This window comes from Bos mutus, chromosome 16 (assembly GCF_027580195.1).
Source record: "Bos mutus isolate GX-2022 chromosome 16, NWIPB_WYAK_1.1, whole genome shotgun sequence".
Lineage (NCBI taxonomy): Eukaryota > Metazoa > Chordata > Mammalia > Artiodactyla > Bovidae > Bos > Bos mutus.
This window is the reverse complement of record NC_091632.1, coordinates 47,302,707-47,325,830: the sequence shown is the minus strand read 5'-3', so window position 1 is coordinate 47,325,830 and position 23,124 is coordinate 47,302,707. Positions and strand designations below refer to the sequence as shown.

General features: G+C 39.0%; 1 protein-coding gene across 2 annotated transcripts in view; it reads left to right on the top strand.

The window, feature by feature from the left end:
* The first annotated feature begins 548 nt into the window (after positions 1-548).
* The window catches only part of FMO2 (flavin containing dimethylaniline monoxygenase 2), a 44,340-nt gene continuing 21,764 nt past the window's right edge, over positions 549-23,124 (top strand). Inside the window, exons 1-2 of one of the 2 annotated variants that reach the window (XM_070385309.1) lie at positions 549-707; positions 1,976-2,113. In XM_070385309.1, the coding sequence (XP_070241410.1) occupies positions 1,982-2,113 (132 nt within the window). In that variant the 5' untranslated portion in view covers positions 549-707; positions 1,976-1,981. Of the gene's footprint in view, positions 708-1,975; positions 2,114-4,657; positions 4,748-23,124 lie in introns of those variants that run through there. The other variant, XM_070385310.1, reaches the window with a different exon arrangement.

Here is a 23,124-nt window from a genome sequence, read left to right as displayed (position 1 = left end):
TGAATTTATTTTAGTATTGTTATATTGGGTTTTGGTATTTCCTTTTCTATTCATCCACTTTGCTAAACCTGTGCCATTTTTAAACATTTTATGTGCTTCTATATTACATTATCCAATTAATGGTTGTTGTTAAAGTGTATTTTGGAGTTATTATTTAAAAAAAATAAATACACATGTTCAGTGTTTTATAAAAAAATGCTGCTATAGATATAAAGGTATTGCTATATTGTAGAGTGAAAAATCAAGTTGGAAATTATATGTAGAGTGCGATTCCATTTTTGTTTATGTGTATGTATTATCTACATATATAGATATGAAAGATAAACAAAAATGTTATGGTGGATAAAGGAATAATTTGGGTTTCTTTTTATGAGCATATTTGCTAACTTGTTAATGAGCATTGGTTATATCCATTATATCAATAAAGAGGATTTTTAAACTCTCTGTATGATACATGGGCACCTGTACGATGCTGTTACTGTAACCTTTACCTTGGATCTCAGGATATAAGCCTCTTGCTTCATTTCAGGACTCCTGACAAAGACTTTGAAGTTTCAGCTGGGAGAATGCCAGAGGAGGAGGCGGAGGACTGCAAGCTCCTCCCATTGCCCACAGGTTCCTCTGACTCTTAAAACGCTTCTGATTACCTCCCAGCACACAATCTACACAGAAAACTACTGTCAGCGCACTCAAAGACAAAAACAGAGGTAAGGATGATAGCTGGGGAAAGAGACTCAAAAACAAAAGTTCGGTACTCTGAAGAACTTAACTGAAGAGGAAGCGGGGAGCGGGCCCAGCGTAGCCGCGCGGGAGCTACGTCTCCTGTTTGAGCTGGAAGCCGGTTCTCGCTCACATTCTCCGTAACAGGGCGAGGAGGGGGAGCGTTTATCAGAGGGCTCCGGTTCCCGCGCTCCCGCCCGTGCTGCGTAATCTCACCCAGCACCTTTCCTTCCCTCTTGATTATGGCTTGACGAACCCTTAAGGACTCGTCGGCCAACGTTGTGGCACATTCTGGAGAAGAAGGAGAACCCTCTACTCTAGGGCAGTAATGACAGTACTTGGAAGATGACGGGTCTAGTCATCCTTGCACAAGGAAAGCCTTCTGCTCGCTTTGGGGACTCTGAATGTTGGGACTCCTCGGCACTGAAGTACTGAAGTCTAGCTTATTCTCAGTCTCTTGAAAACTGTGTTCACTGTTTGACAGTACAGGCACAGGTGAGAAAGACTGCAGGTTCATTTCCAGACCCTCCAAATAACGTGTCACACAAATTCTTTTCCTTCCCAATGTCAGGTTTATATTATACTGCACTTTATTTAAAGTGTGCAGTACCATTATGTCTTGGACTTCCCTGATACCTCAGTTGTGGTTAAGAATCTGCCTGCAATGCGGGAGAACTGGGTTCGATTCCTAGGTTGGGAAAATCCCCTGGAGAAGGAAATGGCAACCCACTCCAGGGTTCTTGCCTGGAGAATCCCAGGGACGGGGGAGCCTGGTGGGCTGCCATCTATGGGGTCGCACAGAGTCGGACAGGACTGAAGCGACTTAGCAGCAGCAGCAGCATGTCTTTATTAAGGGGGAAGAGGTAGTCTCTCATGCAAAAAGAAAAAAGACACACTGAATAAAATTGTTTCAAAATAAAATTTCAAAAAAAGGAACTTAACTGAAGACTGGCTCATATCCCTGGTACTATGTTTTTGAATCGGTTGGCTTTGTTAAATAGGTTGCTTTTAAACGTTAAACCAAGACGTGACACAACTTGGCTTCTTTCAAGGGGAAGAGGAGACTGGGATTTGATTGGTGAGGCATTTTATTCAAATAAATAGCATTTTATTCAAATAAATAGCATATTTATTCAAATAGTGCTGCTTATTTGAATGCTGCTACAGCATTTAAAGCCAGTTACTGTCTACACAATAAGGACGGTCTTACCTGTTGCCTCAGTGAAGCAGCATTAATTGATCAACTCCTTGACAGGATACGATGGCAAAGAAGGTGGCAGTGATTGGAGCTGGGGTCAGCGGCCTGGCCTCTCTCAAGTGCTGTGTGGATGAGGGACTCGAACCCACTTGCTTTGAGAGGACTGAAGATATTGGAGGACTGTGGAGATTCAAAGTAAGTGAGATCTTGTTTCTTGAACAGGTTGTTCTGCTATTGTAGGGTGATTCATACTACTGAGACACCTTGGCTTTTCCTTAGCAGTTTTGATCAGATTTACTTCAAGCAGGAACTAAAGAAATAGGCTGGTGCCCAGGTAGCCAACACGACATGTGAAAGAATCTTTTCCTCTGGATGCAACGATTGTCTTGCAGCCCACATTTTTGTTATTCTCAAAGCAATATAATGATATTAGAGAACATTTTACAAAATAGAAGTGAGAGGCATTCTGTTCAAGACACGACTTATAGTCTAACCATTGAGCACTTGCTTTTTCAGAGAGGGAGCTCTTATTACTGCTGACTTTTTTCTGACAATAAAATAAACAACGTTTGCTTGGCTTTCTGATAACATTCTAGTGTAACTATGGGCACTCTTGAAGTATCTATTGTTATTGTTCAGTCGCTCAGTCATGTCCAAGTCTGCAACCCCACAGACTGCAGCACACCAGGCTTCCCTATCCTTGAAGTATACTATACTTTTTATATGTATAAAAGTGTATGTTTTTATACTTTTATATGTATAAGAGTATATACATATAAAAGTATGCTTATAAAAGTATATAGTTTTATACTATACTATACTTTTTAACGATATTTTACTCATTAAATTTATTCCATTAGCCAAACTCAAATACTGGTAATACTAGTTGTCCCTCCTGTATATGAGACAGCAAAAGAGACACTGATGTATAGAACAGTCTTTTGGACCCTGTGGGAGAGGGAGAGGGTGGGATGATTTGGGAGAATGGCATTGAAATATGTATAATAAATAAATAAACTACTCAGGTGAAAAAAAAATTAAAGAAAGATACAAAGATAGATAGCTATAAAGATTTATAACTATTTCTTCCCATAATCTTTTAAGTAAATAATTAGCTGGCCATCTCCTAGGTGTGAGACCTTGAGCAAGTTATTTACATTCCTGTGTCTTAGTTTTCTCAGCTATATAGTGAGGAACAACAGAAAAGTATGATTATCTCATAGTACTGTTTTAAAAATAAAGGAAGATAATTTATGCAAAGAACTTCAAATATGGCAAACATTAGCTATGATACCTATATTCATATTTTATAGACAAGCAAACAGAAGCTGATGGAGGTTAAATGACTGGTCACTCAGCTGTAGGAACCAACATTCAAACCTTAGTCTCCATGACACCTAAGCAGAAGCCCCTGCTGCTGCTACTGCTAAGCCGCTTCAGTCGTATCCAACTCTGTGCAGCCCCATAGACGGCAACCTACCAGGCTCCCCTGTCCCTAGGATTTTCCAGGCAAGAACACTGGAGTGGGTTGCCATTTCCTTCTCCAATGCATGAAAGTGAAAAGTGAAAGTGAAGCCGCTCAGTCGTGTCTGACCCTCAGCAACCCCATGGACTGCAGCCTACCAGGCTCCTCCATCCATGGGATTTTCCAGGCAAGAGTATTGGAGCGGCGTGCCATTGCCTTCTCCGAAGCAGGAGCCCCTACTTATAACCATAATTTGGATTCCTGCTCAGAAAGGTTAAACAAACTTTTATCTCAGAACTCAAGAGCAGTGATTTTCAGATTATGTATCAAATACATTCAAATGAGATATTAAAACTGGTGGGAACACTCCAGACACAAGTGAAAGATTTTGAGTGCATGAAAGCAGACTCTCACACCAGCAGAGACCATCCAAAGGGCTCTCACTACAAGCTGACTCATCAAGGAGATGGCAAGAACATCTAACATGTGTGCTTTCCCAGTTCAAAATGAGTCTTGTGCCAAGAGGAATTTTTTGGCATTGGGTTTCTCAACTGTATATAATTATAAGACATGCCTAGAAGGTTTCTTAAAGATATGGATTTTTGGACACCAGCCCAGACTTACTGAATCAAAATCTTTTGAGGCAGGGAATCTATATATATATATTTTTTTACATGAGTCCCAAATGAATCCTATGATGAGACAAATTCAGCAAACATTGCTCAAATACCAAACAAAAAAAATCTGTGTTTTCAACTATTCAAGCACACTCAGAGCTAATGATGAAGATATTGATCCTTATACAAAACAGTAACTTTGCTGAGAAGAAACTGGAAAACAGCTTGAATAACATTCATTTCTTACTAACAACTAATCATTAGAATCATTATAGCTTTACCTGAGAGGGTGATGTGATTAAATGGAAATTTCTGTCTTACCCAAGGATGTGTTATTTTGCCTACTCTGGGTTCACATATAGATTCCATTTCAGATATTTTCCCCAGGTAGATTTTTTTTTCACCTAAGAAAGAAACATGAAATTTCAATAAGTCCATGTTTAATGATAAATTTGTCATTGTTTTGTTTTATTACCCAATTTGGGATTTACTATCAAAGAGCCAAATGTCTCTTATTTAATTATCATTAACTTGGACACAGAAGAGTAAGAGTTTTTTTGAGAGGTCTATCAAAAATATGACTTGATGGGTGGTAGGAGAAGGCAGTGTAGGAACATCCTGAACTTACTTCCTCCCATGTGCACAACAAATCCACAGCTACATATGGAGCAACTCTCTCTGGGAAGGACCTGAAAATGAGCTGAAAAGCCTGCCACAACAAAGAATAAAGGGGCTGCATTGAGACAGGTAGGAGAAGCAAAGGCATTATCTTTCCCCAAACCCCATCCTTGGCAGAGCAACACACATGTGGGAGGGATCTCATGAACAGAGCACTTTTTCCTGAAAAGTGAAGGGTTTGTGCCCCACATCAGGCTCCCCAACCCTTGGGACCTGCTCTGGAGAGACCAGCCTCCAAAATGTCTGACTTTGAAAAGCAACAGGGCTTTCATCTAAGAGAATATTAGGCTTGTAGGGAATGGGGATTCTGCTCTTAAAGAGCTCGTGCACAGACTCATTTGCCCTGGAATCCAGTACAAAGGCAGCAGTGTGTGAAGTGCCTAGACCATATGTGAAGGAGTTTCATTTACTAGTCTTAGAGCATCTGCCAGAGGTGCAGGAACTTGTTGGGACTGTCGCTGGAGATGGAGGCACTAGCCAGAACCATTTTTGCATTCTCCCCTCCATTACTAGCACCGCTTGCTGCTCACTGCACCCTGCCCATACACTGATCCTTTGGTCCTACTAAAGCCTGCTAATCAAGTACCCTGACCCCCAAGCCACTCCCAGGGCTCCACCAAAGCTGGTGGGTAGGTGCAGACCACACAGTGGATGCCCCTGGCATGCTTGGCTCTGAAGACCAGCACAGGGTGGATTATGTTCTGGGTTCCACAGTCTGACAAAAAAAATAAGACAGAGAGTTCTTGGCACCTCAACAACTGGGGCCTATTAAAAACTTTGACTGCTTAGATACTCAGAAGGCTTGAGAGACAGCCAAGGGGTAGGGCAAGGTAAAATGATAAGTTTCTTCTCTTACACAATGCCACTCCTTCAATACTGGGTGAGATAGCTGTTTTACCTGGTACATAGAAACCAACTCAGAGACAGAGAAATGTTCCAAATGAAATAACAATAAAACCCCAGGGGAAAAAAAAAAAAAACCATAATGAAGCCTATATGGGAAAAGAATCTAAAAAAAAAATAAAAGTAGATATATGTATAACTGAATCACTTTGCTGTACACCTGAAACTAACACAACATTGTAAGTCAACTATATGCCAATAAAAATGTTTTAAACTTAATGAAACAAGATATATAATTTATCTGTAAAGCCCTAAAAGTCATGGTCATAAAACACTGAAAAGAATGAATAAACACAGCAAGAAGTTCAGCAAAAAGACAGAAAATGTATCAAACATTTCAGTACAGCAAAAAGATAGAAAAGTACCAAACAGAAGCCTTAGAGCTGAAGAATATAATAGCTAAACTGAAGAATACACTGAAGAGGTTCAACAGCAGACTAGATGAAGCAAAGAAAGAATCGATGATCTGGAAGACAGGGTAGTGGAATTCACCAAAACAGAGCAGCGAAAAGAATTTAAAAAGTGAAGACAGCTTAAGGGACCTAGGGGGCAGCATCAAATGGAGTAACATTTGGATTGTAGATGTCTCAGGAGAAGAGAGAGAGAAGGGCACAGAAAACTTATTTGAAGAAGTAATGGCTGAAAACACCCCTAACCTCAGGAAGGAAACAGATGTCTGTCAGAATGGCTATCAGTTAAACACACACACACACACACACACACATAACAAATGTTGGCAAAGATATAGAGAAAAGGGAACTTCCACACACTGGTAGTGGAAACGTAAATTGGTGCATGCAGCCACAGTGGAAAACAGTACAGTTTCTCAAAAAACTAAACTAGAACTTAACCATATGACCCAGCAATACCATTTCTGATTATTTATCTGAAAAAAAAAAAAAAACACTAATTCAAAAAGATACATGCACCCCAATGTTCATAGCAGCATTGTGTACAATTGGCAGGATATGGAAGCAACATAAGTATGCACCAACAGATGAATGGATAAAGAAGATGTGATGTGTGTGTGTATACTATGTATACTATGTATATATATATAATATATACATACATAATGAAATACTATTTAGCCATAAAAAATAATAAAATTTTGCCATTTGCAACAATATGAATGGACTTGGAGAGTATTGTGCTAAGTGAAATGTCAGACAGAGAAAAACAAATACTATATGATTTCACTTATATGTAGAATCTAAAAAATAAAGCAAACTGTTGAATATAACAAAACAGAAACAGACTCACTGCTATAGAGAACAAACCAGTGGTTACCAGTAGGGAGAGGGAGGATGGGAAGGGGAAAAGGAGTAGGAGATTAGGAGGTACAAACTGTTAGGTATAAAATAAACTATTCTATTTAGTTGCTAAGTTGTGTCCAGCTCTTCTGTGACCCCATGGACTCCAACCTGTGAGACTCCTCTAACCATGGGATTTTCTAGGAAAGAATACTGGACTGGGTTGCCATTTCCTTCTCCATAAATAAGCTGTAGTGAATATTTTGAAACTATAAATGGAGTATAATCTTTAAAAATTCTGAACCACTCTGTTATATACCTAAAACTTACATAATATTTTACATCAAATATACCTCAATTTTAAAAATATTTTTAACAAAAGTGGTTGAAAAACTATAACTACAATGATTATCTAAAGGATACACAGAAAAGACATAAAATGTGACATTAAAACATAAAATGTGGGGGGTAATATGAACATGGCTGAGTATGACTGAGTCCCTTTGCCGTCCACCTGAAACTATCACAACATTATTAACTGGCTATACTCCAATACAAAATAAAAAGTTTAATAAAAAATAAAATAGAGACTGAAAAAGCAATTGAAAATATCAATAAAAGAGTTGACTCTTTGAAAAATAAACAAAATTGATAAAACTTTAAACTAAGTAAAAAAGAGGATTCAAATGAGTAAAATTAGAAAAAAATAAGAGTTAAAACTAATACCAAAGAAGTACAAATGATCATAAAATACTACTATGAATAATTATATGTCAACAAATTGAACAACCTAGAAAATATGGACAAATTCCTAGAAACATACAATCTTCTAAGACTAAATCATGAAGAAACAGAAAATCTAAACAGGCTGTTACTAGTAAGGAGATTGAATCAGATTAATTGAATCAGTTAAAACAAACAAACAAAAAAACTTAACAAAAGTCCAGGACCAGATGATTTCACTGGTGAAATCTACCAAGCGTTCAAAAAATATTTATTACATATCCTTCCCTATTTAATACCTAACTTCTCCAAAAATCTGAACAGGAGGGAACACTTCCAATCTTATTTTATGAGATCAGAATTACTTTGACACCAAAACAAGACAAGAATACCACAAAAAAGAAAATTATAGACCTATATTCCTAATGAACATGGATGCAAAAATCCTCAGCAAAATATTAACAAACTGAATTCAATAATATATTAAAAAGATTATATACCATGGTTAAGCAGGATTTATTCTAGGAATGCAAAGATAGTTCAACATACTCAAATCAGTCAGTGTGATATACCACCTTAACAAAATGAAGGACAAAAATCATGATCTTTTCAATAGATACAAAAAACTTTTGACAAAATTTAACATCCATTTACAGAAAAAAAAAATTCTCAATGAGTATAGATGAAATATACCCCAACATAATAAAGGTGGTATGACTAGCCTATAGCTAACTGCATATTCAATGATGAAAAACTGAAATCTTTTAAGATCAAAACAAAGATGCCCACTCTTCCTAATTTCATTCAACATAGTATTGACTGGAAGTCCTAGCCAGAGTAGCTAGTTAGAAAAAAGAAATAAAAGGCATCCAAACTGGAAAGAAGAAGTAAATTGTAACTGTTGTGGATAATATGATTCTTATATATAGACTATATATATATATATATATATATATATATATATATACTGCTGCTGCTGCTAAGTCGCTTCAGTCGTTTCTGTCTGTGCGACCCCATAGACAGAAGCCCAACAGGCTCCCCGTCCCTGGGATTCTCCAGGCAAGAATACTGGAGTGCGTTGCCATTTCCTTCTCCAATACATGAAAGTGAAAAGTGAAAGTGAAGTCGCCCAGTCGTGTCCGACTCTTAGCGACCCCATGGACTGCAGCCTACGAGGCTCCTCCATCCCTGGGATTTTCCAGGCAAGAGTACTGGAGTGGGGTGCCATTGCCTTCTCCAATATATATGTATATGTAAATAAATGAATGTGTGTATATGTGTGTGTATATATATAGATATACATATATATATACACACCCTCTAAAGACGCCACCAAAAAAAATTAGAACAAATTCAGTTGCAGGTATAAAATTAATGTACAGAAGTCTATAGTTTTTTATACACTAAGAATGAACTATCAGAAAAATAAATTATGAAAATAACCCTATTAATAATTGTGTCAAAAAGAATAAATTAAGTACACTTAACTATGAAAGTGAAATATCTGTACATTGAAAATTATAAGATATTAATGAAAGAAGTTGAAGAAGACACAAATAAATGGAAAGATATTCCATGCCGACCAATTGGAAGAATTAATATTGTGAAAATGTCCATATTACCCAAAGCAATCTAAGGATTCGATGCAATCTCTATCAAAATTCCAACGGCATTTTCACAGAAATATAACAAGCAATCCTAAAATTTTTAGAACCATAAAAGATCATTTTATATAACAAAGATCCTAAAATTTGCATAGAATCCAGACAAGATCAGCCAAAGGTGGAGAAGCTCTATACAGTCAGCAAAAACAAGACCTGGAGCTGACTGTGGCTCAGATCATGAACTCCTTATTACCAAATTCAGAGTTAAATTGAAAAAAGTAGGGAAAACCACTAGACCATTCAGGTATGCTGCTGCTACTGCCAAGTCGCTTCAGTCATGACTGATTCTGTGGGACCCCATAGATGGCAGCCCACCAGGCTCCCCATCCCTGGGATTCTCCAGGCAAGAACAGTGGAGTGGGTTGCCATTTCCTTCTCCATTCAGGTATGACCTAAATCAAATCCCTTATGATTATACAGTGGAAGTGACCAATAGATTCAAGGGATTAGATCTGATAGACAGATAGCCTGAAGAATTATGGACGGAAGTTCGTGACATTGTACAGGAGGCAGTGAAAAAGAAATGCAAAGTGGCAAAATGGTTGCCCAAGGAGGCCTTACAAATAGCAGAGAAAAGAAGAGAAGCAAAAGGCAAAGGAGAAAAGGAAAGATATACCCATTTGAATGCAGAGTTCCAAAGAATGGAGAGATAAGAAAGCCTTCCTCAGTGATCAGGGCAAAGAAATAGAGGAAAATAATAGAATGGGAAAGACTAAAGATCTCTTCAAGACAATTAGAGATACCAAGGGAACATTTCATGCAAAGATGGGCACAATAAAGGACAGAAATGGTATGGACCTAATAGAAGCAGAAGATATTAAGAAGAGGTGGCAAGAATACACAGAACTATACAAAAAAGATCTTCATGACCCAGATAACCATGATGGTGTGATCACTAAGCATCACTACAAATAAAGCTAGTGGAGGTGATGGAATTCCAGTTGAGCTATTTCAAAACCTAAAAGATGATGCTGTGAAAGTGCTGCAGTCAATATGCCAGCAAATATGGAAAGCTCAGCAGTGGCCACAGGACAGGAAAAGAGCAGTTTTCATTCCAATCCCAAAGAAAGGCAATGCCAAAGAACGCTCAAACTACCGCACAATTGCACTCATCTCAAACGCTAGCAAGAAAGTGAAAGTGAAGTCACTCAGTCGTGTCCGACCCTCAGCGACCCCATGGACTGTAGCCTAGGAGACTCCTCCATCCATGGGATTTTCCAGGCAAGAGTACTAGAGTGGGTTGCCATTTCCTTCTGCAGTGGATCTTCCTGACCCGGGTCTCCCGCCTTGTAGGCAGACATTTTACCATCTAAGCCACCAGGGAAGTTTCAGGAAAAAAAAAAGGCAAGGAGCGGCACACGGCCCCACCGAGGGGCCGGCGCACCCACCCCCAACAGAGAGGAGGGGTGGGTGGGGAGGGGGTTCTGCCCACGTGCTCTGGCGGTGGCCACTGCGCACTCGGGAGGGGTAGCGGCTGTCCCTCTCGGATCGCTAGAGAAGGCTTTCTCACCGAGGGCGTGCCGTCCCTCACCCAGATCGTCTCTCCTTCGGGCCCATGGAGGCGTTCCAGGAGCTGCCAGTCCTCAGCTGGGCGGGAGGGGTCTGCGGCACAGGTAAGCGGACGACCACACAGGAGCGTGTGCGCGGTCAGGGCCGGAGCAGAGCCTGCGTCCCGCCCCCTGCAAGGCCTCATCCGTCAGCCTCCATGACGAGGGGAACAGGCACACCTCTCCTACCGTCTCTACCCACCCCCCTAAAGAGAGCCACTCATGGGTCACACACACCATTGCGGCAGGGACCCAAGGGGGACACCGGATTAAGGGAAACAACACCACTGCTCGGCCTCAGGCACCAGAGGGACGACCTGGAGCGCTCCAGGGGCACCATCGAGGGTCAAATGAGGCACGCTCACACACCCACGTGGCGTGCGCAGCGCGGCAGTGGCACAGCCCTCCCCACCGCGGGGAGGGCCCGCTCGCGGGGCACCCGCGGAGAAGGCGAAGCGAGAGCATCTGCTGTGTCAGAAGACCAACGGCCCACTGACGCCCCAAGGCGGGGGACAGGAGACCTAAGGACAAAGGCCTTAGGCCAAAGGGCGCCCAACCCCTGCCTTCCTCACCCTCCCCAACGGGCAGGGGGAAAGACAGGCGAGGGGCCGCGGACAGACCAAGAAGAGCGGACACGTTCACCGGGTTCATTACCCTAGCAAAGTAGTGCTCAAAATTCTCCAAGCCAGGCTTCAACATTATGTGAAGCATGAACTTCCAAATGTTCAAGCTGGATTTAGAAAAGCCAGAGGAGCCAGAGATCAAATTGCCAACAACTGTTGGATCATTGAAAAAAGCAAGAGAGTTCCGGGAAAACATCTACTTCTGCTTTATTGATTATGCCAAAGCCTTTGACTGTGTGGATCACAACAAACTGTGGAAAATTCTTCAAGAGACAAGAATACAGACCACCTTACCCACCTCCTAAGAAACCTATACGCAGGTCAGGAAGCAACAGTTAGAACTGGACATGGAACAACAGACTGGTCCCAAATCAGGAAAGGAGTACATCAAGGCTGTATATTGTCATCCTGCTTATTTAACCTATATGCAGAGTACTTCATGAGAAACGCTGGGCTAGATGAAGCACAAACTGGAATCAAGATTGCTGGGAGAAATATCAATAACCTCAGATATGCAGATGATACCACCCTTATGGCAGAAAGCGAAGAAGAACTAAAGAGCCTCTTGATGAAAGTGAAAGAGGAGAGTGAAAAAGGTGGCTTAAAACTCAACGTTCAGAAAACTAATCATGGCATCTGGTCCCATCATGTCATGGCAAATAGAGAAACAATGGAAACAGTGACAGACTTTACTTTTTCGGGCTCCAAAATCACTGCAGATGGTGACTGCAGCCATGAAATTAAAAGACACTTTCTCCTTGGAAGAAAAGTTATGACCAAGCTAGACAGCATATTAAAAAGCAGAAACATTACTTTGTCAACAAAGATCTGTCTAGTCAAAGCTTTGGTTTTTCCAGTAGTCATGTATGAATGTGAGAGTTGGACTCTAAAGAAAGTTGAGCACCGAAGAATTGATGCTTTTGAGCTGTGGTGTTGGAGAAGACTCTTGAGAGTCCCTTGGACTGCAAGGAGATCCAACCAGTCCATCCTAAAGGAAATCGGTCCTGAATATCCATTGGAAGGACGGATGCTAAAGCTGATACTCCAATACTTTGGCCACGTGATGCAAAGAACTGACTCATTTGAAAAGACCCTGATACTGGGAAAGATTGAAGGCAGGAGGAGAAGGGGACAACAGAAGATGAGATGGTTGGATGGCATCACCAACTCGATGGACATGAGTTTGTTATAAGCTCCAGAAGTTGGTGATGGACAAGGAAGCCTGGTGTGCTGCAGTCCATGGGGTTGCAAAGAGTCAGACATGACTGAGCAAACTGAACTGAACTGATAAAAAGATCCTGAATAGTGAAAGCCGTCTTGAGAAAGGATAGCAAAGCTGGAGGCATCATGCTTTCTGATTTCAAACTATTACAAAGTGTTAGTAGTCAAGAAACAGAATGGTACTGTCATAAAAAAAAATAGCACATAAGTCAATGGAAATGAACAGAGAGTCCAGAAATAAAGCCACATATATAGGGTCAATTAATTTACAACAAAGGAGTCAAGAATACACAATGGGGCAAGAATAGTCTTTCCAATAAATGGTGTGGGGAAAACTGAACAGCCACTGTGAAAAACTGAAAATGGATCTCTATCTTACACAACACACAAAACTGTTTCAAAATGGATCAAAGACTTGAACACAAGATCAGAAACCATAAAACTCCTAGAAGAAAATGGAAGCAGTAAGCTTCTTGACATCAGTCTTGGTAATGATTTTTTTGTATCTGACTTGAAAACAATTGCAATAAAAGCAAAAATGAACAAATGGGACTCCATCAAACTAAAAAGCACAATAAACTTCATAACTTTTTATCACGACAAATGAGAAATAGGACTTACTGTGGTGATCATTTCACAATGCATACAAATGGCAACCATTATGTCCTACATCTGAAATTAATACAATATTGTATGCCAATTATGCTTCAGTTAATATATATATATATATGATTTGATTAATTCCAGGAAGATTCTTTCTGCCCCAAAATATTTCTCCTGCTATCACATTCCTGATGTCTAAAATTTCAGAATTAGAGATATCATCCTGTGGGATAGAAAAGTTAGGTTAAAATTTGAATTAATTCAGTTCAGTTCAGTCACTCAGTTGTATCCAACTCTTTGCAACCCCATGGACTGCAGTATACCAAGCTTCCCTGTCCATCATCAACTCCCAGAGTTTACTCAAACTCATGTCCATTGAGTCAGTGGTGCCATCCAACCATCTCATCTTCTGTTGTCCCCTTCTCCTCCACCTTCGATCTTTCCCAGCATTAGGGTCTTTTCAAATGAGTCAGTTCTTCGCATCAGGTGGCCAAAGTATTGGAGTTTCAGCTTCAGCATCAGTCCTTCCAATGAATATTCAGGACCGATTTCCTTTAGGATGGACTGGCTGGATCTCTTTGCTGTCCAAGGGACTCTCAAGAGTCTTCTCCAACACCACAGTTCAAAAGCATCAATTCTTCAACACTCAGCTTTATAGTCCAAGCCTTATTAGATATAAAATGGTTAAGTATATAGCTCCCTGGCACTTGCAACAATATCACATTTCAAACCTCCCTTAAAACTATATCCAAGAGATAAATATAAACAATTTCTCTACCCAAAGAAGACAAAGTCTTCACTGAAGAGTGAAACATACAATAATCAAAATTTCACAGGCCTCCAATGGGACCACGTGAGGGTCTGGATTTCCAGGAGACAGTAGTGCCAAGGAAGGAGCTGCTGAAAATGCTGCTGGGAGCCTCCACACCCACTTCCAGCAATACTTGCCTCTCTACAACTCTACCAATCAGAATCAATGTTAAAATATGTTACTCTCTAACTTCTATATTTACACACAATTCTTCTAAGATCACTTAATACATTTAGTGGTGACAAGTTAAAATTTTAAAATTCCTGCCCCATGCCCAACTCAGATGGTGCTGAATTCTTCCGAAAGATTCTCTAGCACTTCCTAGTGGCCATTTTGGAACATGAGAAAGGTGGGTAATTAACATATACTTTAGCACTTTTCTCCAGCAACAGGAAACATTTGCTGTGCACCATCTCATTTTTCTTCACAATACTCCTAGGGCATAGGTGTTATTATTATCCTCACTTAACATATGAAGAGTTTAGGATAAATAACCTGCCCAAAGGGATACAGGTAGTGGGAAAATAATAAAAATGAAAGTCTGAATGAATCAGATAAAAATCACTCCCCTCAAAAAATTTACAGTCAATTCATTTTACACTTTCCCACTATAGCTTGTGCTTCACTAGGTTTGAATGCTGCACCTCTACTAAAGGTTTAATGTGCACTAGCTTTTTCAGTATGTGCAAAGCTAATGCTATCATTTATATAATTACTTGCATATGAATTATCTCATTCTATACTCACAATAGTTTTTAGTAATTCCAACTTAAAAGTGAGAAAGTCAAAGTAAGTGATTTGCCTATAGTTACTAATAAGTGGTAGATGACAATGAGATGACATAATAAGATGTCTTAGAACCAGCCACGATATTGCAGTTAAACTTATACATGTTTACCCTCATGCTTCATCTCACAGAATTCTAAAGATGAATATTAAACTTGGAATCAATTAAAACCCCTGTGTTTTTCATCTGAATTATTGATGACTTGGGTCACTATTATCCTATCTTTGTAAAAACTAATTTTTTAATCTTAATTATAGGATTTCACATTTGTGCATGTTAGACATTATCTAGTTGGTTTTATTCTTAATCAAAGAGTGTTTATATGAAGTTTCAATCTTCTGTTAAGTTTTCTATGTTGAATAATATTAGAATATTTACTCACACCATATAAAAAATTAAACTCAAAATGGATTAAAGACCTAAATATAAGACCTGAAACCATAAAATTCCTAAAAAAGAACATAGGCAGAACACTTTTTGATATAAATTATAACATATTTTTTTTATTTGTCTAAGGCAAAGAAAACAAAAGCAAAAATAAACAAATGAGACCTAATAAAACTTAAAAGCTTTTGCACAGCAAAGGAAATCATCAACAAAATGAAAAGACAACCTACTGAATGGGAGAAAATGCTTGCAAATGATATGGCTGATAAGGGGTTAATATTCAAAATATATAAACAGCTTATACAACTCAGTATCAAAAAAAGAAGCAACCCAATTTAAAAATGGGCATAAGACTTGAATAAATATTTCTCTAAAGAAGATACACAGATGGCCTACAGGCATATGAAAAGATGTTTAACATTGCTAATCAGAGAAATGCAAATTAAAACCATAATGAGATATTACCTCACACCAGGGTGCTATTATCAAAAAGACCACAAATAAAAGATGTTGGCAAGGACGTAGAACAAAGCTAACCCTTGTATACTGTTGGCGGGAATGTATGTTAATACAGTCACTGTGGAAAACAGTATGGAATTTCCTCAAAAAATTAAAAACAGAATTACTATACAATGCAGCAATTTCACTGCTGTGTATATATCCAAAAACACAAATTCAAAAAGATACATGCACCCCAATGTTTGTAACTGCCAAAATATGGAAGCAAACGAAATGTCCATCAACAGATGAATGGATAAAGATGTGGCAGTATACATAATGGAATACTACTCAGCCATAGAAAATAATGAAATTCTGACACATGTAACAACCTATGGATGGACCTAGATAGTATTACGCTTAGTGAAACAAGTCAGAGAAGGACAGATACTCTGTTATTGGTTATGTGTGCCTGAAAAATAAGACAAATGAATGTATATAATAAAACAGAAACAGACTCACAGAGAGAACAAGCTAATGGTTACCAGCGGGGAGAGGGAAGAGAGGAGGGGCAAGTTAGGAGTGTAGGACTAAGAGATACAAGCTACTGTGTATAAAACAAATAAGCTAAGCAACAAGGATATATTGTACAGCACAGGGAAATATACCCATTATTTTGTAACCAGTTCTAATGGAGTACAATGTATGAAAATATTGAATCACTATCTGTACACCTGAAAGTAATATAATATTGTAAATCACCTGTACCTCACTTTAAGTGTTAGTTTGAAGTTTCAATCCTCTGTCAAGTTTCTATGCCTCCACACTTGGGTATATACAAATTTGATCATCTGTATTTGTCTCCATCAAATTTACTAATTTAAATGTTGATAATAGATGAGACTGTGAAGTAGACACCCGGGAAATCACCAAAAGGAATTTCCCATATGGTGCCGTTTTCGCACTGACCAAAACACGTACTTTCTTTATTCTATGCCTCACAGCCTCTCTTCTGTTTCAGTTGGCATGTTTTTTTAACAGCACATTATATTCAGTTTAACATTAGACAGAACTAGCTTAGAACAAAGAGTCATTTCCTTCCCTGTAAAGATAACCGCCTTACCCTTGTTTTACTTTGGGAAGTTCTCTGTGATAAATATATCACAGCATTATTCAATATATGTTTTTGTACATTGTTGTCCATTTAATAGAACCAAATTTAACATGTTAGATATTTGTAACTCTCCAGGAAAACAAATATAAAATACTATGGTTCTTAAGCCTCTTTACCAGCTGTTTAAGATATATTTTGATTGGTGGTTTAGTCACTAAGTTGTATCCGACTCCTGCGACGTCATGGACTGTAGCCTGCCAGGCTCCTCTGTCTGTGGGATTCTCCAGGCAAGAATATTGGAGTGGGTTGCCATTTCCTTCTCCAAGGGAACTTCCCAACCCAGGAATCAAACCCAGGTCTCCTGCACTGAAGGCAGATTCTTTACCAACTGAGCTACAGAGGAAAGCCCTAATTTTAGTTAGTTTTCCATAATTTTTTTTTTTTTTTCAATACGGGGCCTGAGCTCCTTTTAGGAAAAGGGGAGGTGCGCTTCCTGCCCCCGCCGAAGTCGGCTTCGCTTTCTCTGGTCCCACCCGGTCCCCCGGGAGCTCCATAATTTTTTTTAAAGAAGTAATGTTTACATGTATAGAATAGAATAAAGTTTGTAACATAATATTAGCAAAATCATAACATTTGCATGCATAAAATAAAACAAAGTTTATAGCGTACTATCAGCAAAACCATTTACTTATTCCCATTACACTACTATTTTAATGTATCATTTAGTAGTATCTTAGTATCATTATGGGGCTTCCCTGGTGGCTCAGACGGTAAAACATCTGCCTGCAATGCGGGAGACCTGGGTTCGATTCCTGGGTCAGGAAGATCCCCTGGAGAAGGAAATGGCAATCCACTCCAGCACTCTTGCCTGGAAAATCCCATGGACGGAGGAACCTGATAGGCTACAGTCCATGAGGTCGCAAAGAGTCGGACACGACTGAGCAACTTGACTTTCACTTTAGTATCATTAAGCCCTATTTACAATGAGGGGGAAATGCTCTGGTTAACACGACTTCTTTCACTCATTCAACAAACATATTACCTGGTTGCATAATATGCACCAGGAATATATTAGGTACTAAAAAGACACAATTGTACAGTCCCTACCATCAAAGGGCTCGTTTTTCGGGAGCAGGGTGTGGCGGGAACTAAAGAAAATCCAGAGTGCAGATTTATAGAAGCTGAAACACTGAGTGTTATGGAAAGCACAGAATTTCACTCAGCAGAAGGGTATGATACTTTTATTTGTCTTGACAATAAACAGAGATCAGATATGTGAAAATCCATCTAGGCCAAGCAAATGGCATGTGCAAAGGCGTGGAGGTTTGTGAAACTTGATACACTTAGAGAATACAAAGTCATGTAACGTGGCTGGAAAGAAGGATGCAGGTTGGCTGAGAGATAACTGATGAGGCTGGAGAGAAGAGCCAGAGTCTGGATGAGGACCTTGTGTCACATGCCAACGAGTGTACCATTTACCCTGAAATCAGTGAAGACAGTGGGCAGTATCTGAGTCAACGAGTTTAATTAGGGGGCTCTTTCAGTGATCAAGGGCAGAAATTAGGGAAGTACCAGCCCAAAGGAGAGAGGACAGAAAGCAATGACACTCTAATAAAGGGTGTGTCTCAGTGTTCATTGTGCATTGAGTCAGCTGGGGAGCACTTCTAAACTACAGATGTCTGGGGAGCACTTCTAAAATACAGATGTCTGGGCCCAAACCAGACCTACTTACCATTTTTATACTTTTCAAAGCTCCCCTGAATTCTTCTACTGGAATTAGTCCATAGATTAGCATTTGAGAATGACAGTTTTGCCTCTAATTGTAGGACTAGGACCCACATGAGAAAAGAATCTAAAAAAGAGTGGATGCAAGTATAACTGATTCACTCTGCTGTACTGCAGAAACTACCACAACATTGTAAATCAACTATAAGCCAATAAAAAAATAAAATTTTTTAAATAAAAATAAGATGCTAAAATAATTAAAATAAAATACTAAAATAATTAAAATAAAAATATTCTTATTGGTAAGAATTTAAAGTTTCAGTTACACTTATTACAAGTAACAGAGCAGATAAAATCCACCCAAAAAAGTGAAAATTTGGAATGTTAGGATATTTTCAAAGAAATAAATTTTATTTCCAAACTGCTTAGAATAACTAGCCATGAGAATAAACTATGGATTGTTAGAAGTCAATATAATTACATTTCATAACAAAAAACAATTTATAAGATTTTGTATTTATATTTGTAATAAGTGAATCTATTTTTGCTTTGTAAGCTTGCTCCTTCTAGATTAAATATTAGCTTTATAATCTTTCTTAAACTTAATTTAGTTTTTATATCCTTTTCATCTTTAAAGAATCAAAGATAAACCTTAGTCCAGCCTATAATAAAAGATCATAAATTCTAAATCAGGGTTGTCTGAACGTAATCTTCTGACTTGCAAAAAAATTTATAGTAAGAAAAATGCTTACCATATGATCAATTATCTTAAACAAGTAAATTGTCACTAATTCTATTTGTTAGGAAATTCAGGCTATTAATCTGTATTTGTGCTTAGTTCATTTTTAGGCAGTGCTTGTATTTTAAGTAAATATATGAATTAAATTTATCTGTTTTGAAAGTCATGTCTCCTGTCCTTGCCTTGGTTGAGAGCAAAGCCTCTCATCTTATTTCTCTACTTTCCATCTCCAAAGCCCAAACTGATTTTAATTCAATGTGACAATAAGCTCCATGAAGATAGAAAACTGTGTCCTGGTAACACTTTACCCCTAACTCCAAGCTCAGGACCTAAACAGGAGATATAGTTGATAGACATTTATTTATTTACTTTGGAGAAGGCAATGGCACCCCACTCCAGGACTCTTGCCTGGAAAATCCCATGGATGGAGGAGCCTGGTGGGCTGCAATCCATGGGGTCTCGAAGAGTCAGACACAACTGAGCAACTTCACTTTCACTTTTCACTTTCATGCATTGGAGAAGGAAATGGCAACCCACTCCAGTGTTCTTGCCTGGAGAATTAATAAGAATCATCTTCCCTCTACAACCCCAGGAAAACTCAATTATACCCAGATTTATCTAGATATATAGACATCTACTTCAGTATAGGAAGAAGTGCACATGGACAGAAAGCATTTTTTAATAGTTGTCTACCAATCAACCTAAGTATAAAGATTATTACTTGATGTTCATAAAAGAATTTTGATGTCATCATTTGTGTCAAATTACACAAGTAAAATCCCCAAAGGAGATCCTTGCCCTGGCCCTGAAACTACTATAGAAGCTCAGGCATCAGAACCAGTTCTCATCACTCAAAATTCCCTTAAAATGACCTGACAGAGGAGCCAACTACATGTTAAAGCCAATTTAAAGCACTTGTAAAAACTAACATGTTAGCTCTACTGTAACAGTCCATTTTATTCTGTCTCAAAACTATGACTGGTTCAGTAAGACTAACTCTAATGGCCAGTAGTAATGCAAGAGAGGCAAACATGGATGGAGCACTTATTTAAAGTCAGGCATTGTGCTAAGCATTATCTAATCTCATCAAAGCCCCATGACAACTGTCTAATGGAACAATTGATGAACTCTGTTTTACAGGAGAAAAGGAAGAATCTGACTTATGTAACTTGTGTATGCTCTGTGCATATACTGTACCATTTTATATAACGGACTTGAGTATCCTTGGATGTGGGTATCCACAGAGGGTCCTGGAACTAATCCCCTATGAACACTAAGGGATGACCGTATTATGCAATTTGAAGCTAGTGTTTGAAAACAAAAATACCATGATTTACTCATTCAAAGTTCAGATTATATCCTTGTATATGAGACAGAAAGCACTTCATATTTGAATACAAACTCCCTTTTCTTCTGTACATACATACAGTTAATAATAAGACCACACCAAATCACCTAGAAAACTGACATGCCCTAACATGACTAGTTTTTACCAAGCCACTTAATACTGTAACAAAGCTATCATCTGCCCCTCAATTACGGACTAGGAAAGATAAACAATCTGCTCATGGGAAAAAAGGCATCTGACTCCTGGCTTATGGTAGGCATGAGTGAATGAATGAATGAGGAAGAGAAAGCAATGGAGGAAGGAGAAGGATCTTTACAAACTTGGACTTTTTATTGGTCTTAAATGGCATGATCTGAGAGCAAACATTGTTTTAGCCTTGGAAAATCATGTTAGTACCGATAATCTCTGAAATTTGGACACAGTGAAGCCCAACACATATAAAGAGCTTTGCTGATAAAAGAGGAAAGATCCCACAGTTTAATCTTTAACTCTTTGAAATAAAGTATACTACTACTACTACTACTACTACTAAGTCGCTTCAGTTGTGTCTGACTCTGTGAGACCCCTGAGACCACAGCCCACCAGGCTCTCCCATCCCTGGGATTCTCCAGGCAAGAACACTGGAGTGGGTTGCCATTTCCTTCTCTAATGCATGAAAGTGAAAAGTGAAAGTGAAGTTGCTCAGTCGTGTCCAACTCTTAGCGACCCCATGGACTGCAGCCTACCAGGTTCCTCCATCCATGGGATTTTCCAGACAAGAGTACTGGAGTCGGTTGCCATTGCCTTCTCCAGAAATAAAGTATAGCCTCTTATAAATGAAATATCAGAAAATTCAGATGTGATAGATGATAGTGTGTTTGTATCAGTTCCTGTGGTGTCAGAGCAGCTGCCTGGATACCTTTATTCTGTGGTGAACAGTGAGGAGTCACTCACAACTTTGCTGAAGCTTATAGCTTCCTCTGTAACAATAGACAATAACAATACTTTTGAGCACCTAACACATCCCTAGTTTACAAATGACAGGACCGAAGCTCAGAGGCACTGATTGGTCCAGGCTCACTCAGCCTAAAAGAGATGAATTCAAACCTGTGTCTAACTCAAAGCCCAGGCTCCTTCTGCTAGTCCAGGTTGCCTCTTTCCGTGTCCAAAAATCTAAGGAGGCTTGACCTAAAGATCTGGCAGGAAAGTAATAATTTTCTATAAGTAATGGTAAGAAAGCAACATATACAACTGATTTATTACAATGGTAGAATTACAGTTGGATATTTACTGTCCTTTATTTACTATTCTGTAGAGGAGATTATAATGCCATTTATGTAAGATTAGGTAATTTATTATAATTAATTCATGAGTTCCTATAATCTTTCCATGTTTTTTTTACATCCCACCCTAGTGCTAAGTCATCATAGCAACTACTATATGCTGGATTATACTTAGTCTCTGCCTGTGCAGAAGCATCTGTTGAGGAGTTCTTGGGTGGCATTATTTACATTTTCTTATAAAGCCTGTTTGATAACATGCTGACTTCACAAACACTGAATCACCATACCTGGCTCTTGCACTATTTAATGTTAAATCATTACGCAGAGCACTTGTTGTAGAGGAAATTATAAACTCAGCCACAGCATGTGCTATCTCCTGAATTATCAAAGCATACTCAACAACACTCAGAATCAAACTTAAGTTTTGATTGGGGAATCTAAAAAAATGATACAAATGAACTTACTTACAAAACAGAAAGAGACTCACAAACTTAAAGAACAAACTTACGGTTGCTAGGGGCAGGTGGGGAAAGGTTAGCTAGGGAGTTTGGGATGGTCATGTACACACTGCTATATTTAAAATGAATAACCAACAAGGATCTATAGTGTAGCACATGGAACTCAATGGTATGTGGCAGCCTGGGTGGGAGGGGGGTTTGAGGGAGAATGAGTACCTTTGTATGTATGACCGAGCCCCTGCGCTGTTCACCTGAAACAATCACAACATGGTTAATCATCTATACCCAAATACAAAATAAAAAGTTCAAAAGGAAAAAATATACTTGATTAGCATTAATACTACTTATTTGGGACTTCCCTGGTGGTCTAGGGGTTAGGAATCCACCTTCCAATGCAGAGGATGTAGGTTTGATCCCACTGGGGGAACTAAGATCCCACGTGCTACAGGGCAACTAAGCCCCTGACACAACTAGAGAAAACCCACGCACTACAACAAAAACCCAGTGCAGCCAGAAACAGAAAAATACTACTTACCATTATCACTTGAGGAAGGTTGATTCACATAAAGCATAAGATAAAGGCGGGGGATTCAAATTAAGATGTGAAAACTTCCTGCTCCCCAAAGTACTCATTTTAACTGAAATTCTCCATTATAGTCTCTGACCAGTGACGCAGAGTTTATTGGCTCCTAAAGATGTGGAAGATGGGTGTAGCCTCCCCAGGGAAAATTTTGGAAGGGGGCTGATTGTCACAATCAGTTCAGTTCAGTTCAGTCACTCAGTCACGTCTGACTCTTTGCAACCCCATGGACTGCAGCACACCAGGCCTCCCTGTCCATT